The sequence below is a fragment of the Salmo salar genome, chromosome 07 (genome assembly GCF_965601325.2).
Source record: "Salmo salar chromosome 07, fSalSal1, whole genome shotgun sequence".
In the NCBI taxonomy this organism is placed as follows: domain Eukaryota; kingdom Metazoa; phylum Chordata; class Actinopteri; order Salmoniformes; family Salmonidae; genus Salmo; species Salmo salar.
Genome location: NC_138297.1, coordinates 9695001 through 9713406, shown reverse-complemented (window position 1 = coordinate 9713406; position 18406 = coordinate 9695001). Strand labels below are relative to the sequence as shown.

At 47.4% G+C, this 18406-nt stretch overlaps 1 protein-coding gene across 1 annotated transcript in view; it reads left to right on the top strand.

Moving 5' to 3' along the window:
* Positions 1-3841: 3841 nt before the first annotated feature.
* The window catches only part of LOC106594471 (uncharacterized), a 29123-nt gene continuing 14558 nt past the window's right edge, over positions 3842-18406 (top strand). The window contains 6 exon segments of the mRNA XM_082977276.1: positions 3842-3956; positions 4110-4648; positions 7331-7496; positions 7695-7834; positions 14259-14549; positions 18195-18406. The exon segment at positions 18195-18406 is cut by the window's right edge and continues 47 nt beyond it. Of these exon segments, the coding sequence (XP_082833402.1) occupies positions 3842-3956; positions 4110-4648; positions 7331-7496; positions 7695-7834; positions 14259-14549; positions 18195-18406 (1463 nt within the window).

Sequence of the window (18406 nt, the reverse complement as noted above, 5' to 3'; positions counted from 1 at the left end):
AATCCGGAAGTTTCCGAAGGCAGCTATTCTGAGAGGATTCGAAGCCACCCGAGCACTCTCGGGAATCTACGACGGGTGAGTTGGATACTCCTGAGCCTATGCAATTGGGAAGAGCTAGGTTATCAGTCGGGGGAACGCTCACGAAGGATGAATAATAACTGCTTTCTGTATGGTGGAGGGGCAGGACATTTTATAGCTACCTGCCCTATTAGGAAACCCTTGTCTCTAGTGGGTACCAGTACTATGGTGAGTCAGACTGAGAGTTCCCTAAGTACCATCACCCGCACACCCCTTTTTGCTCTTGTGCTGTGGGGAGACCAATCTAAGTCTCTCCGAGTGCTCATTGACTCTGGGGCTGATGAATGTCTTATGGATGCCACGATTGATTGGACCACAAGCTCCATCCTGGGTTGGAGTCCATTTTGCCATTCCCACTGCCTTCGAGCAGCACAGCCTTCCTCAAGTTGTCTTCCTCAGGATGTTAGCTAGACTGTGGATGTCTCTGCTATTCCCACAGACAACCATAACCTCCTGGAAGTGTTCAGTAAGGCACGTGCTACTTCTCCCGCACCGTCCTTATGATTGTGTCATTGATATTCTCCCAGGCACTACACCACCTTGGGGTCGATTGTATTCTCTGTCCGGACCAGAGACCAAAGCTATGGAGGAGTACATAGAGGAGTCTCTGGCCACTGGGGCCGTCCGTCTGCATGTCCTGCCGGTGCAGGGTTTTTCTTTTTGGAGAAGAAGGACAAGACCCTGCGTCCGTGCATTGACTAACGGGGACTTAATGACATTACTGTCAAGAATCGTTACCCTCTACCTCTCCTCTGCGTTTGAACCTCTCCAGGGGGCCACCATATTTTCCAAGTTGGACCTTTGAAATGCCTACCACCTGGTTCGGATACGCGAGGGGGATGAGTGGAAGACAGCCTTCAACACAGCCAGTGGACATTATGAGTACCAGGTCATGCCATTTTGACTCGCTGTCTTCCAGGCTTTGGTCAATGATGTGCTTCAAGACATGCTAAACCGGTTTGTGTTCGTGTACCTTGACGACATCCTGTTTTCATGTCAGACAGGTCCTTCAGCGGCTCCTGGAGAACCAACTGTTCGTGAAAGCCGAGAAGTGTGAGTTCCTCCACTCTACAATCACCTTTCTGGAAAGGTGAAAGCAGTGGTGGATTGGCCTCAACCAGGGTACAGTTGCAACGTTTTTTTGGGGGTTTGAAAACTTCTACCGCCGTTTCATTCGGGACTACAGCAATCTGGCGGCCCCCCTCTCGGCACTCACCTCTCCCAAGGTACCGGTCAAATGGTCTTCAGCTGTCGACAAAGCCTTTGGACTGAAGCATCGGTTCACAACAGCACCCATCCTCATCCATCCGGACCTCTCGCATCAATTTGTGGTGGAAGTGGATGCATCGGATTCTGGAGTGGGGGCCATCTTGTCCCAGCGATCTTCCCAGGACCAGAAGCTTTATCTCTGTGTCCCATCGTCTCAATCCTGCTGAGAGGAACTACGACGTTGGCAACCGAGAACTCCTGGCGGTGAAGATGGCGTTGGAAGAGTGGAGGCACTGGCTGAAAGGAGCAGAACAGCCATTCCTGGTCTGGACCGACCATAAAAACCTGGTATATCTCTGTACAGCCAAGCCACTACTGTCACGCCCTGATCTGTTTCACCTGTTCCTGTGATTGTCTCCACCCCCTCTAGGTGTCATTTATTTTCCCCAGTGTATTTATCCCTGTGTTTCCTGTCTCTCTATGCCAGTTCGTCTTGTATGTTTAGTCAAGTTAACCAGCGTGTATTTCCCGTGCTCCTTTTGCTATTCTCTTTTTTCTAGTCCTCCCGGTTTTGACCTGTAGATGGAGTGAGGAGTTGAGCTCGCTGAAGAGTCTGTCCAGAGTCTGAGTAAGATGAGTTTGTGGAGGCTGCTGTTTGTGTATTTATTCTACATTCAATGTGGTTTCTGCCCAGTGGCCACCACAGCTTAAAAAAGACCAAGGAATGCCTGCGTTGTGGTTCTGCTCTTATTGACGTGAACACACAAACACTCACACGCACAAACACCACACACACCAGACAAGGATGGTGAAGGGAGGACGGATCATAATAATGTCTGGAAAGGAGGAAATTAAATGGCATCAAATGCCTGGAAACCATGTGTTTCATGTATTTGATACCATACCACTCCAGCCGTTACCATTAGGCGGTCCTCCCCATTTAAGGTGCCCACACACAGACACACACAAAAAGATAACTAATGTGAAATATGCTGTCTGTAAAATGTATATAGTATATATAAACTGAAAGAAGAGGCCTAAGTATTTTTTGTTCATTAGTTTACTCCAATTAGGGGAGGGGGGTGGGTGGTAGGGTTAGGAGACAATAATAAAGTAGGAAAAAAAATACTTATGGGGGATTGGAAATGATGCAGACAATTACATTAATGGAACCCACAATCTATCTGCAATATTAAAACTGATCTACCCCCTTAAAAACAGAACTCTAACACATTCCAAACACAATGATGGTGATGATGATGATGATGATGATCACACAGCAGCGTGTTTCTCCCAACGGGTCGTAATGACAGGGCTTTCCATTCCAAAGCCTGGTCAGAGTTTTAAATACCTACACAAAGGGTGCACATGTTGATACTATATGTTTAGGCAGATCATATGCAGTCATTTCCTCTCCTTCAAATCTATTTCAAGCCTATCTATTTTCATATCCACACATCATATACTTATTGACGGAATCCAGTTTTAACTACCAGCTTCATGAAATGGAAGGATTCTCTGCCCTATCTTTTTGACCAGAGTGCCCTCGGGTTGCCAATAAAAACAGGTCTCCTACCATCATATCCCAAAATAATCCTCAATGACATTGGCTCTCACTCTGTAGAAAGAAATGGTGTGCGTGGTTCAAGCAGAATAGAGTTAGAGCTAGAGTTAAGGTTAGAGTTAAGGTTAGAGTTAGAGCTAGAGTTAGAGTTAAGGTTAGAGTTAAGGTTAGAGTTAAGGTTAGAGCTAGAGTTAGAGTTAAGGTTAGAGTTAGAGCTAGAGTTAGAGTTAAGGTTAGAGTTAGAGCTAGAGTTAGAGTTAAGGTTAGAGTTAGAGCTAGAGTTAGAGTTAAGGTTAGAGTTCAGGTTAGTGTTAGAGTTAGAGTTAGAGTTAAGGTTAGAGCTAGAGTTGGAGTTAAGGTTAGAGTTAAGATTAGTGTTAGAGCTAGAGTTAAGGTTAGAGCTAGAGTTAGAGTGTCACGACTTCCACCGAAGGTGGCTACTCTCCCTGTTCGGGCAGTGCTCGGCGGTCGTCGTCGCCGGCCTACTAGCTGCCACCGATCCATTTTTTATTTTAGTTTGTGTCTGTCTGTTTTGTCACACCTGTGTTTCATTTAGTTGATTTCAGTGGGTTTATTTACCTCTGCTACCTGCTAGTCTTTGTGTGGGATTGTTTGTATGTGTTACTACGTTAGGGGTGCGTGTCTGCACCACGGGGTTTTCTTTTCACTCGGTAGTTGTACCATTTAGATATATGTGTAGGAGTAGAGGTTTCTCCTCTGTGTGTTGCGTTACTTTCCCTGTGTGGCGACTTCGTTTGAGCGTGTTTCCCCCCATGTTGTTGTTGAGTTGGGACTCCTTTAATAAACGTTTGTGGCACTGGGACTTCCTTGCTCTCCTGCTCCTGATTCCTGCACCTCCCTCCTACTAGGAGACACGTAACAGAATCCCGCACCATCATAATGGAGTCAGCAGGAGCTGACGCGCTCTCCACTTCCATGGAGCAGCGCGTGTAACACCACACCACCATTCTCCACCGTCTCGGGACCGCCATGGATCAAGTGATGGCGAAGATGGAGAGAGGGGAGAGGGGTGGCGCGCCTACCCCTGCACCAGCCACACTCCAACCTACACCACCACCTTCTCCGGCGCCATCCAGCCCCAGCGGTATTCGGCTCGCGCTCCCAAGGGAGTAAGATGGGACGGCTGCCGGGTGCAAGGGTTTCCTGCCCCAGCTAGAGCTTTACCTGGCAACCGTTCACCCGGCTCCTTCGGGAGGTGAGAGCGTGAACGCCCTCGTCTCCTGCCTGTCAGGCAAAGCTCTGGAGTGGGCCAACGGGGTCTGGGATGGACCAGACTCGGCGAGGGACCACTACCCAGAGTTCACCGTGTTCGACCATCCCCCTGAGGGGCGAGCGGCGGGTGAGCGTCTGTTCCATCTACGGCAGGAGACGAGGAGCGCCCAAGACTTCGCTCTGGAGTTCAGGACCTTGGCCGCCGTTGCAGGATGGAACGACAGGGCCTTGATTGACCACTATAGGTGCAGCTTACGTGAGGATGTCCGCAGGGAGCTAGCATGCAGAGATGCTACCCTCACCCTGGACCAGCTAGTGGACATGTCAATAAGGTTGGACAACTTGCTGGTTACGTGCAGGCGTCTGGATCGGGTCCTGTTGGTTCCACCCCCCAGCGCCTCCACTCCAACCCCCATGGAGTTAGGGGGTGCTGCAGCGAGGGCGATCGGAGGAGGAGCCTCCTCCTGCGCTGGATGTGGTCGGAGAGGGCACACTGCCGACCGATGCTGGAGGAGCTTGTCTGGGAGTCGAGACGGCAGGCCGAGCACTGTTCGGACACCCCAGGTGAGTCAGCACCAGGCTCACCCAGAGCCCCCTGTTGGTCACATGTATGTGTTAATTTCTTTCCCTGAGTTCTCCCCCCATTCCCAGCATAAGGCGCTAGTAGATTCAGGCGCAATGGGGAATTTCATGGACCGTGGTTTCGCGCATAGGTTAGGGATTCCCCTGGTTCAGATGGACAAACCCTTCTCCGTGCACTCCCTAGATAGTCGACCATTAGGGTCAGGGGTGGTCAGGGAGGCCACGGCTCCACTGGACATGGTTACGCAGGGGGATCATGAGGAGAGAATTAGTCTCTTCCTCATTGATTCTCCTGCGTTTCTGGTGGTGCTGGGGATTCCCTGGTTGGCCTTTCACAACCCACTATTTCGTGGCAACAGAGGGCTCTAAAGGGGTGGTCAGAGGAGTGCTCAGGTAGGTGTGTTGGAGTTTCCATTGGTGCAATGACGGTGGAGAGTCCAGACCAAGTCTCCACCGTGCGCATTCCCCCGAATATGCCGATTTGGCTATCGCCTTCTGTAAAAAGAGGGCGACCCAATTACCACCTCATCGACAAGGGGATTGTGCGATAAACCTCCAGGTAAATGCCGTACTTCCCAGGAGTCACGTGTATCCCCTGTCACAGGAGGAGACTTTGGCTATGGAAACATATGTCTCTGAATCTCTGAGGCAGGGGTACATTCGGCCCTCCACGTCACCCGCCTCCTCGAGTTTCTTTTTTGTGAAGAAGAAGGAGGGAGGTCTGCGTCCGTGCATTGACTATAGTTGTCTAAATTCTATTACGGTGGGGTACAGTTACCCGCTACCTCTCATCGCTACGGCGACTGAGTCATTTCACGGAGCACGCTTCTTCACAAAACTGGATCTCAGGAGCGCGTATAACTTGGTGCGTATCCGGGAGGGAGATGAGTGGAAGACAGCGTTTAGTACCACATCCGGCCATTATGAGTACCTCGTCATGCTGTATGGGTTGAAGAATGCTCCAGCCGTCTTCCAATCCTTTGTAGACGAGATTCTCAGGGATCTGCACGGGCAGAGTCTGGTGGCTTATATCGATGATATTCTGATATATTCCGCCACACGCGCCGTGCATGTGTCTCTGGTGCGCAGAGTACTTGGGAGACTGTTGGAGCATGACTTATACGTCAAGGCTGAGAAATGCGTGTTTTTTCAACAGTCCGTCTCCTTCCTGGGGTATCGCATTTCCACATCAGGGTTGGAGATGGAGTGTGACCGCATTGCAGCCGTGCGTAATTGGCCGACTCCCACCACGGTAAAGGAGGTGCAGCGGTTTTTAGGGTTTGACAATTACTACCGGAGGTTTATCCAGGGTTTTGGGCAGGTGGCTGCTCCCTTTACCTCACTGCTGAAGGGGGGGCCGGTGCGGCTGCGGTGGTCGGCTGAGGCGAACAGAGCGTTTTGTTGCTTGAGGAGTCTCCCGTGTTGGCTCATCCGGATCCCTCTTTGGCATTCATAGTGGAGGTGGACGCATCCGAGGCTGGGATTAGAGCCGTGCTCTCACAGCGCTCGGGCGCGCCACTGAAGCTCCGTCCCTGCGCTTTCTTTTCGAGGAAGCTCAACCTGGCGGAGCAAAACTATGCCGTGGGGGACCGGGAGTTGCTGGCTGTCGTAAAGACTCTGAATGTGTGGAGACATTGGCTTGAGGGGGCTCAACACCCTTTCCTCATCTGGACTGACCACCGTAATCTGGAGTACATTCGGGCGGCGAGGAGACTGAACCCTCTCCAGGCAAGGTGGGCCATGTTTTTCACCCGATTCAGATTTACGATATCGTATAGACCAGGTGCCCAGAACGCTAAGGCAGACGCACTGTCCCGTCTGTATGGTACAGAGGAGCGGTCCATCGATCCCACCCCCATACTTCCGGCCTCTTGTCTGGTGGCGCCGGTGGTGTGGGAGGTGGACGATGGACATCGAGCGGGGTTCTCGGTCGGAGCCTACTCCGCCTCAGTGTCCAGCTGGACGGAAGTACGTCCCGCTTGGTGTCCATGATAGATTGATTTGGTGGGCGCACACATTACCCTCCTCTGGTCATCCGGGTATTGATAGGACGGTGCGAAGCCTTAGGGGGAAGTACTGGTGGCCCACTTTAGCTAAGGACGTGAGGGTTTACGTCTCCTCCTGTTCGGTGTGCGCTCAGTGCAAGGCTCCTAGACACCTGCCCAGAGGGAAGTTACAACCCCTCCCCGTTCCACAGCAGCCTTGGTCACACCGATCGGTAGAATTCCTGACCGATCTTCCTCCGTCCCAGACCGACCTTCCTCCGTCCCCAAACCGATCCTGGTCGTTGTGGATCGGTTTTCTAAGTCCTGTCGTCTCCTCCCTTTGCCCGGTCTCCCTACGGCCCTACAGACTGCGGAGGCCCTGTTTACACACGTCTTCTGGCACTACAGGGTGCCTGAGGACATAGTTTCTGATCGGCGTCCCCAGTTCACGTCCCGGGTTTGGAGGGCGTTCATGGAGCATCTGGGGGTCTCGGTCAGCCTGACCTCTGGTTTTCACCCCGAGAGTAATGGGCAGGTGGAGAGAGTAAACCAGGATGTGGGTAGGTTTCTGCAGTCGAATTGCCAGGACCGGCCAGGGGAGTGGGCGAGGTACGTTCCATGGGCAGTGATGGCCCAGAACTCCCTCCGCCACTCCTCAATGAACCTTTTGCCCTTTCAGTGCGTGTTGGGGTATCAGCCGGTCCTGGTACCAAATCATCCGAACCAGACCGAGGCTCCTGTGGTGGAGGATTGGGTGAAGCGCTCGAGGGAGACCTGGGAGGCCGTCCACGGGCACCTGAAACGGGCCGAAGGGCGGCAGAAAGCGAGCGCTGACCGCCACCGCAGTGAGGCCCCGGTTTTCGCACTAGCGGATCGGGTCTGGCTCTCGACCCGAATCCTGCCCCTCCGCCTGCCCTGCCGGAAGCTGGGTCCGCGGTTTGTGGGGCCATTTAAAGTCCCGAGGAGAATAAACGAGGTGAGTTATAGGTTACAGCTCCCCCTTATTACCGTATTAACCCCTCGTTTCATGTGTCTCTCCTCAGGCCGGTGGTGGCTGGTCCGCTTCAAGAAGCTGAGGTGCGAGAGGTCCCTCCGCCCCCCCCCGGACATCGAGGGGGCCCCGGCGTACGCAGTGCGATCCATACTGGATTCCAGGCGTCGGGAGAGGGGCCTGCAGTACCTCGTGGATTGGGAGGGGTACGGTCCGGAGGAGAGATGCTGGGTTCCGGTGGAGGACGTCTTGGACCGATCTCTGCTGAGTGAGTTTCACCGCCTCCATCCGAATCGCCCTGCACCTCGTCCTCCGGGTCGTCCTCGAGGCCGGCGTCGGTGCGCTGCGGGAGCCGCTCATCAGGGGTGGGGGGGGGTACTGTCACGACTTCCACCAAAGGTGGCTCTTCTCCCTGTTCGGGCGATGCTCGGCGGTCATCGTCACCGGCCTACTAGCTGCCACCGATCCATTTTTTATTTTCGTTTGTGTCTGTCTGTTTTGTCACACCTGTGTTTCATTTAGTTGATTTCGGTGGGTTTATTTACCTCCGCTGCCTGCTAGTCTTTGTGCGGGATTGTTTGTATGTGTTACTTTGTTAGGGGTGCGTGTCTGCACCACAGGGTTTTCTTTTCACTCGGTAGTTGTACCATTTAGATATATGGGTAGGAGTAGAGGTTTCTCCTCCGTGTGTTGTATTACTTTCCCTGTGTGTGGCAACTTCGTTTGAGCGTGTTTCCCCCCATGTTGTTGTTGAGTTGGGACTCCTTTAATAAACGTTTGTGGCACTGGGACTTCCTTGCTCTCCTGCTCCTGATTCCTGCACCTCCCTCCTACTAGGAGGCACGTCACATAGAGTTAGTGCTAGAGTTAGAGATAGAGTTAGAGCTAAAGTTAAGGTTTGAGTTAGAGCTAGAGTTAGAGCTAGATCTAGAGTTAAGGTTAGAGTTAGAGTTAGAGCTAGAGCTAGAGTTAAGGTTAGACCTAGAGATAGAGTTAGAGTTACAGTTAAGGTTAGAGTTAAGGTTCGAGCTAGAGTTAGCATTAGAGCTAGAGCTAGAGTTAGAGTTAGAGCTAGAGTTACACTTAAGGAACGAGTTAGAGTTTGAGCTAGAGTTAGAGCTAGAATTGGAGCTATAGTTAAGGTTAGAGCTAGAGTTAGAGCTAGAGCTAGAGATAAAGTCAGAGCAAGAGTTAGAGCTAAAGCTAGAGCTAGATCTAGAGTTAGAGCTAGAGTTAAGGTTAGAGTTAGAGCTAGAGTTAGAGCTAGAGTTAGAGTTAGAGATAGAGCTAGAGCTAGAGTTGAGATAGAGCTAGAGTTAAGGTTAGAACTAGAGTTAGAGATAGAGCTAGAGTTGAGATAGAACTAGAGTTAAGGTTAGAGCTAGAGTTAGAGCTAGAGTTAAGGTTAGAGTTAGAGTTAAGGTGAGAGAGAGCTACATTTTAGGTTAGAGATAGAGCTAGAGTTAGAGTTAAGGTTAGAGCTAGAGTTAGAGTTAAGGTTAGAGCTAGAGTTAGAGTTAAGTTTAGAGCTATAGCTCGAGCTAGAGTTAGAGCTTGAGTTAGAGCTAGAGTTCGAGCTAGAGTTCGAGCTAGAGTTCGAGCAAGAGTTCGAGCAAGAGTTCGAGTTAAGGTTAGAGTTACGGTTAGAGCTAGAGTTAGAGTTAAGGTTAGAGCTATAGCTAGAGTTAGAGTTAGAGCTAGAGTTAGGGTTAGGGTTAGAGTTAAGGTTAGAGCTAGAGCTAGAGCTAGAGTTAGAGCTAGAGCTAGAGCTAGAGCTAGAGCTAGAGTTAGAGCTAGAGTTAGAGTTAGAGCTAGAGCTAGAGCTAGAGTTAGAGTTAGAGTTAGAGCTAGAGCTAGAGTTAGAGTTAGAGCTAGAGCTAGAGTTAAGGTTAGAGTTAGAGCTAGAGCTAGAGTTTGAGCTAGAGCTAGAGTTAGAGCTAGAGCTAGAGTTAGAGCTAGAGTTAGAGCTAGAGTTAGAGCTAGAGCTAGAGTTAAGGTTAGAGCTAGAGCTAGAGCTAGAGCTAGAGTTAGAGCTAGAGTTAGAGCTAGAGCTAGAGCTAGAGTTAAGGTTAGAGCTAGAGTTAAGGTTAGAGCTAGAGCTAGAGCTAGAGTTAAGGTTAGAGTTAGAGCCAGAGTTTGTTTTTCAGGATTGTGTGCTGTGGCTGTAGGAGTAGTGAAGCAGTCATTTGTTATATTCATCTACAGTAACACTGGAACTCTGTCTGTGACACACACACACCTTATATTCCAATATATTTAATTTGTGTAGCTACCTGTTTTCCAACAATACATTACGTAATATATGTTTACATGTAGGTTATTTGTGCACTTGTCACATGACACCCCAGCTACACAACCAAATAAAACATGGCATCCCCATCTGGGACATATTAAACTCTCCTTCTCTCGCCCCTCTCGTTCTTCCCCTCGTTCCTCCCCTCCTTGTACCCATGCCTCCTGTATCCCTCTCTCTCTCCCCTTTCTACATCCTCCTCTCTCTCAATCATCCTCTCTTTCTCCACTCCTCTACTCTGCTTCTCCCTCCCTCTCTCCCTCCTTTCTTTCTTCCTCTACTCGCCCTCTCTCTCTGGTCTGTTCCCTCTCTTGGTCTGGGTGGACATCAGAGCAGGATGCAGGGCAGGGTGTGTGTGTGGAGTGTGTCTGTCCTCCTGTCGATGACACTGGGATGGACCCAGGCTCAAAGCCAGACCACCAACTTTACCAGGTGAGTCAGAGAAAAGGTGTGTGCGTTCACTTGAGGGTGCATTTGTGTGTTTAAAGAATGTGTGTGCGTTAGTGTCAACGTGTCTTTGGTCAGTGTGTACCCAGTGTGCATGTGTGTGTTTGTGCCAACGTGTCATGTGTGTGCATATTAACACATGTGTAGATTTGAACACAGTCAGCCAGTTGGCTTGCCTGTTTGTCTGTAAGTATTTGCTTTTTTCATCTGTTCCTGTCTCTCTGCACTGTTTTCATCTGTTCCTGTATCTCTGCACTGTTTTCATCTGTTCCTGTCTCTCTGCACTGTTTTCATCTGTTCCTGTCTATCTGCACTGTTTTCATCTGTTCCTGTCTCTCTGCACTGTTTTCATCTGTTCCTGTCTCTCTGCACTGTTTTCATCTGTTCCTGTATCTCTGCACTGTTTTCATCTGTTCCTGTCTCTCTGCACTGTTTTCATCTGTTCCTGTATCTCTGCACTGTTTTCATCTGTTCCTGTATCTCTGCACTGTTTTCATCTGTTCCTGTCTATCTGCACTGTTTTCATCTGTTCCTGTCTCTCTGCACTGTTTTCATCTGTTCCTGTCTCTCTGCACTGTTTTCATCTGTTCCTGTCTCTCTGCACTGTGTTCATCTGTTCCTGTCTTTCTGCACAGTTTTCATCTGTTCCAGTCTTTCTCCACTGTTTTCATCTATTCCTGTCTTTCTGCACTCTCTCTGCACTGTTTTCATCTGTTCCTGTCTTTCTGCACTGTTTTCATCTGTTCCTGTCTCTCTGCACTGTTTCCATCTGTTCCAGTCTTTCTGCACAGTTTTCATCTGTTCCTGTCTCTCTGCACTGTTTTCATCTGTTCCTGTCTTTCTGCACTGTTTTCATCTGTTCCTGTCTCTCTGCACTGTTTTCATCTGTCCCTGTCTTTCTGCACTGTTTTCATCTGTTCCTGTCTCTCTGCACTGTTTTCATCTGTTCCAGTCTTTCTGCACTGTTTTCATCTGTTCCTGTCTCTCTGCACTCTCTCTGCACTGTTTTCATCTGTTCCTGTCTCTCTGCACAGTTTTCATCTGGTCCTGTCTCTCTGCACTCTCTGTGCACCGTTTTCATCTGTTCCTGTCTCACTGCACTGTTTTCATCTGTTCCTGTCTCTCTGCACTGTTTTCATCTGTTCCTGTTTTTCTGCACTCTTTTCATCTGTTCCTGTTTTTCTGCACTCTTTTCATCTGTTCCTGTCTTTCTGTACTGTTTTCATCTGTTCCTGTCTCTCTGCACTGTTTTCATCTGTTCCTGTCTCTCTGCACAGTTTTCATCTGTTCCTGTCTCTCTGCACTGTTTTCATCTGTTCCTGTCTCTCTGCACTGTTTTCATCTGTTCCTGTTTTTCTGCACTCTTTTCATCTGTTCCTGTTTTTCTGCACTGTTTTCATCTGTTCCTGTCTCTCTGCACTGTTTTCATCTGTTCCTGTCTCTCTGCACTGTTTTCATCTGTTCCTGTTTTTCTGCACTCTTTTCATCTGTTCCTGTCTTTCTGTACTGTTTTCATCTGTTCCTGTCTCTCTGCACTGTTTTCATCTGTTCCTGTCTCTCTGCACTGTTTTCATCTGTTCCTGTCTCTCTGCACTGTTTTCATCTGTTCCTGTTTTTCTGCACTCTTTTCATCTGTTCCTGTCTTTCTGCACTGTTTTCATCTGTTCCTGTCTTTCTGTACTGTTTTCATCTGTTCCTGTCTCTCTGCACTGTTTTCATCTGTTCCTGTCTCTCTGCACTGTTTTCATCTGTTCCTGTTTTTCTGCACTCTTTTCATCTGTTCCTGTCTTTCTGCACTGTTTTCATCTGTTCCTGTCTCTCTGCACTGTTTTAATCTGTTCCTGTCTCTCTGCACTGTTTTCATCTGTTCCTGTCTTTCTGCACTGTTTTCATCTGTTCCTGTCTCTCTGCACTCTCTCTGCACTGTTTTCATCTGTTCCTGTCTTTCTGCACTGTTTTCATCTGTTCCTGTCTCTCTGCACTGTTTTCATCTGTTCCTGTCTCTCTGCACAGTTTTCATCTGTTCCTGTCTCTCTACACTGTTTTCATCTGTTCCTGTCTCTCTGCACTGTTTTCATCTGTTCCTGTTTTTCTGCACTCTTTTCATCTGTTCCTGTTTTTCTGCACTCTTTTCATCTGTTCCTGTCTTTCTGCACTGTTTTCATCTGTTCCTGTCTTTCTGTACTGTTTTCATCTGTTCCTGTCTCTCTGCACTGTTTTCATCTGTTCCTGTCTCTCTGCACTGTTTTCATCTGTTCCTGTTTTTCTGCACTCTTTTCATCTGTTCCTGTCTTTCTGCACTGTTTTCATCTGTTCCTGTCTCTCTTCACTGTTTTCATCTGTTCCTGTCTCTCTGCACTGTGTTCATCTGTTCCTGTCTTTCTGCACAGTTTTCATCTGTTCCAGTCTTTCTCTACTGTTTTCATCTATTCCTGTCTTTCTGCACTCTCTCTGCACTGTTTTCATCTGTTCCTGTCTTTCTGCACTGTTTTCATCTGTTCCTGTCTCTCTGCACAGTTTTCATCTGTTCCTGTCTCTCTGCACTGTTTTCATCTGTTCCTGTCTCTCTGCACTGTTTTCATCTGTTCCTGTTTTTCTGCACTTTTTTCATCTGTTCCTGTTTTTCTGCACTCTTTTCATCTGTTCCTGTCTTTCTGCACTGTTTTCATCTGTTCCTGTCTTTCTGTACTGTTTTCATCTGTTCCTGTCTCTCTGCACTGTTTTCATCTGTTCCTGTCTCTCTGCACTGTTTTCATCTGTTCCTGTTTTTCTTCACTCTTTTCATCTGTTCCTGTCTTTCTGCACTGTTTTCATCTGTTCCTGTCTCTCTGCACTGTTTTCATCTGTTCCTGTCTTTCTGCACTGTTTTCATCTGTTCCTGTCTCTCTGCACTCTCTCTGCACGGTTGTTTTCCCGTAAAACTCAATTCTTTCCCTAGTGTAGTTAGAAATAGCATGTAGGCGGTTAGGCAGGACCCACAGGAGGACATGATGTGGTTAGTATAGAGACTAGCTAGTCCTGCTGTGTGTCTGTGGCACCCTGTTTCCTAGTGCACCACTTTTGATCAGATCCCTTTCAGCCTCAATGGTCCAGATGGAACTATGGGATTTTGGATCTTTATCATCAGAACGTTGACTCTACTCAGAATTTGTGACGGTCGCTTCTCGCTACCCACTTCACTAAACCACCACACGAGATACAGAGCAGTGGAAAGTTAGCGCAGGTTTGACAAGCAGATATTTGTGGACTGTTTTATTTAGCTTGGCACGTTAGAAGGGAGGGACCAGACCACTTGAGATATTTAGGACATTGGACCACGCAGTGTGGCTTTTCCGGCACTACTTTGAACACAAAGCAACCCTGTCCGGGCCTGTGTCTGCAAGTGGAACATGGTTGGAGAAGGGAGCGGGTCAGGGAGGGAAACTTTCTACAACACGACATCTCTGAACTATGAACTGAGCTATGGGGGTTGTGATAAAAAAAAGTGTTGACTGGGATATTATTTTGTGTATACAGTACAGTATGTTGGAACACACTGATGCCTTCTACAACAGATCAGAACCATTCAAGTTGTTTGAATTAAATATGAAATATTAATGTCGAATAAGCCTGAGGGCCTGCTGTAAAATATACCTGTGTGTGTGTGTGTGTGTGCGTGTGCGTGTGCGTGCGTGCGTGCGTGCGAATGTATGCGTGTCTGTTTGCTAAAGCATGTTATATAACAGGCTATGTGTAGTGCCGACTGGTTTCAGTTTTTCAAAGTGCCACTGTTTGCCTGTGGCCCCTGTGGCCCCAAGCTAAAGTAAAAGGTGCATTGTGTGTGGTGACAATTTTCTGATGTGGCACCGCTTTAACACGAGAGTATGTGTTGACCAGCTGGCGGGCATCTTCTCGGACATCTTCAACCTGTCCCAGGTTGTAGTCCCCACCTGCTTTAAGGAGATCACTAATCATCCCAGTGCTCAAGAAAAACAAGGTGACTATTTCCCCGTCGTGTTCACCCCGGTCATTATGAAGCGCTTTGAGAGGCTGGACAAGACCCACATCAAGTCCAGCATGCCAGACACACTGGACCCGCTCCAACAGATCCACCGAAGATGCCATTTCCATCGCTATTCACACAGCCTTAACACATCTGGACAAGAGGAACACCTATGTGAGAATCCTGTTCATTGAATAGAGTTCAGCATTCAACACTATTGTTCCCTCCAAGCTCGACACCAAGCTCAGAGCTCTGGATCTGGACACCTCCCTCTGCAACTGGACTTCCTGGACTTCCAGACGGGCAGACCATAGGCTGTGAGGATTGGCAACAACACCTCCTCCACACTGACTCTCAACACAAACACAGGAGCCCCCCCCCCCCCCCCCCCAGGGGTGTTTCCTCAGCCGTCTGCTGTACTCCCTATTTACCCACGACACCAACCCTATCATCTAGTTTGCTGATGACAGCACGGTTGTTAGGCCTGATAACAGACAACGACAAGTCAGTATATAGGGAGGGGGGTTTTAAGTTCCTCTGAGTCCACATCACCTATGACTTGACATGGACCAACAACATCACCCACTGTTGTCAAGAGGGCGCAACAGCACTTCCTGCCACGAGCTGTTCTCTTCCTTACCGTCGGGTAGATGGAATCAGAGCAAGAGGTCTGATACCAACAGGCTCAGAGACAGTTTCTATCTACAAACCCATCAAACTGCTGAACACTTGAACTGGACTGACCACCTGCACTGACTCTCTGCACCTTAGCACACATGCACCAACACAGACACACACACACACACACACACACACACACACACACACACACACACACACACACACACACACACACACACACACACACACACACACACACACACACACACACACACACACACACACACACACACACACACACACACTGCTTCTACCAGACTTATTATACTGCTCAGTTTATACACTGTCCCCATCCTCCTTCCCTTATACACATTTAAATATTACACAATAAACAGTACCTTCCTGTATTATACTGCTCAGTTTATACACTGTCCCCCATCCTCCTTCCCCTATACACATTTAAATATTACACAATAAATAGTACCTTCCTGTATTCTACTGCTCAGTTTATACACTGCCCCCATCCTCCTTCCCCTAGACACATTTAAAAATTACACAATAAATAGTACCTTCCTGTATTATACTGCTCAGTTTATACACTGTCCCCATCCTCCTTCCTCTATACACATTTAAATATTACACAATAAATAGTACCTTCCTGTATTATACTGCTCAGTTTATACACTGTCCCCCATCCTCCTTCCCCTATACACATTTAAATATTACACAATAAATAGTACCTTCCTGTATTATACTGCTCAGTTTATACACTGTCCCCCATCCTCCTTCCCCTATACACATTTAAAATTACACAATAAATAGTACCTTCCTGTATTATACTGCTCAGTTTATACATGTCCCCCATCCTCCTTCCTCTATACACATTTAAATATTACACAATAAATAGTACCTTCCTGTATTATACTGCTCAGTTTATACACTGTCCCCATCCTCCTTCCCCTATACACATTTAAATATTACACAATAAATAGTACCTTCCTGTATTATACTGCTCAGTTTATACACTGTCCCCATCCTCCTTCCTCTATACACATTTAAATATTACACAATAAATAGTACCTTCCTGTATTATACTGCTCAGTTTATACACTGTCCCCCATCCTCCTTCCTCTATACACATTTAAATATTACACAATAAACAGTACCTTCCTGTATTATACTGTATAATAAAATGTTTATTCTACTGAGCCATTTACTTTATGTTGGTATTCTGATCTTGTATTATTTCTTATTGTTTTTGATTTGTAGAGAAGTAACCTGCAAGTTAGCATTTTGTTGGATGCTGTATACCATACATACAAGTAACAAAACTCAAAACTTGCGTATACATGTGTGTTTATGCTTGACTATGCTCCAACCTACATATTATCAGTGTTTACTGCCCAGGATTGGGCCTACCTTTATAAAAACATTCCTCTATGTGAGTTCTCAGGCCCTTCCCAGCGTCAGAGAACAGTGTGGGTCTGTGTTGCTGGTGGTTTCGCTGTGTTTAGAGAGGGCTTCTGCCCCCAGAATGTTGATGGTTAAAGGAGTTACCTTAGTAGTAGTAACGAGGTTCCTGAGACTTCTGAAACAGTTTTTTATAAAATTATAAAACATGCCACGGATCAGTTCATTTTTACTCACAGAAAAGAGAAATAATATCATGGATCTCAAATTCAATTCAAGTGAACTAGATAATAAACAAAAGTGAAATAATCAATAAGAAAAATCCCATGTAAAACATTACACTCACAAAAGTTCCAAATGTCATATTATGTATATATGTAGTGTTGTAACGATGTGCAAATGGTAAAAGTACAAAAGGGAAAATAAATAAACATAAATATGGGTTGTATTTACAATGGTGTTTGTTCTTCACTGTTTGCCCTTTTCTTGTGGCAACAGGTCACAGATCTTGCTGCTGTGATGGCACACTGTGGTATTTCACCTAGTAGATATGGGACTTTATCAAAATTGTGTTTGTTTTCAAATTCTTTGTGGATCTGTGTAATTTGAGGGAAATATGTGTCTCTAATATGGTCATACATTTGGCAGGAGGTTAGGAAGTGCAGCTCAGATTCCACCTCATTTTGTGGGCAGTGTGCACATAGACAGTCTTCTCTTGAAGGCCAGGTCTGCCTACGGCGGCCTTTCTCAATAGCAAGGCTATGCTCACTGAGTCTGTACATAGTCAAAGCTTTCCTTAGGTTTGGGTCAGTCACAGTGGTCAGGTATTCTGCCACTGTGTTCTCTCTGTTTAGGGCCAAATAGTACTCTAGTGTGCTCAGTTTTTTTGTGAAGTCTTTCCAATGTGTCAAGTAATTATCTTTTTGTTTTCTCATGATTTGGTTGGGTCTAATTGTGTTGCTGTCCTGGGGCTCTGTGGGGTGTGTTTGTGAACAGAGCCCCAGGACCAGCTTGCTTAGGGGACTCTTCTCCAGGTTCATTTCTCTGTAGGTGATGGCTTTGTTATGGAGACACACATAACTGCACCACATATCACACTTTCACAAAAATCATGACTACATGGCTAAAGGTCAATCAGACTTGTGAACATAATCCCTAGCTGTGTATTGCCGCTTTCCATGTTGTCTGTTATCTGTAGCTTGTGAGGTGTGGAAACACTGTTGCTTTTATGGATTTTGTCTTGTTGCTTTTTGTACTATGTTGCTCTGTCTGCATGCTATGTCTTGCTTGTCCTATGTTGCTCTGTCTGTTGTATGCTACATCTTGCTTGTCCTATGTTGCTCTGTCTGTATGCTACATCTTGCTTGTCCTATGTTGCTCTGTCTGTATACTATGTGTTGCTTGTCCTATGTTGCTCTGTCTGTATGCTATGTCTTGCTTGTCCTATGTTGCTCTGTCTGTCTGTATGCTATGTCTTGCTTGTCCTATGTTGCTCTGTCTGTATGCTATATCTTGCTTGTCCTATGTTGCTCTGTCTGTATGCTGTATCTTGCTTGTCCTATGTTGCTCTGCGTGTGCTCACTGCTCATTGATTGTCTGTATTGTAATTGTTTTTAATAACCTGCCCAGGGACTGCGGTTGTAAATTTGCCGGCTGGCTAAAACCAGCACTTTTACTGAAACGTTGATTAATGTGCACTGTCCCTGTAAAAATAAAATAAAGTCAAACACAAACAAATAAAATGGTATAAAATAACCTCTGACTTTTAGCCCCTCACATCTACATCCCATAATACCCAGGTCCCCGAGGGCCACGTTGTCATGCTCTCCTTCCGTATGTTTGACCTGGAGGCCGACCCCACCTGTCGCTATGACTACCTGGACGTGTACAACGGCCACTCGCACACGATGCAGAAGCTGGGGAGGTTCTGTGGGACGTTTCGACCCGGGGCTCTGATCTCTACCTCCAACACCATGATGCTGGAGATGGTGTCTGATAGTAGTACAGGAGG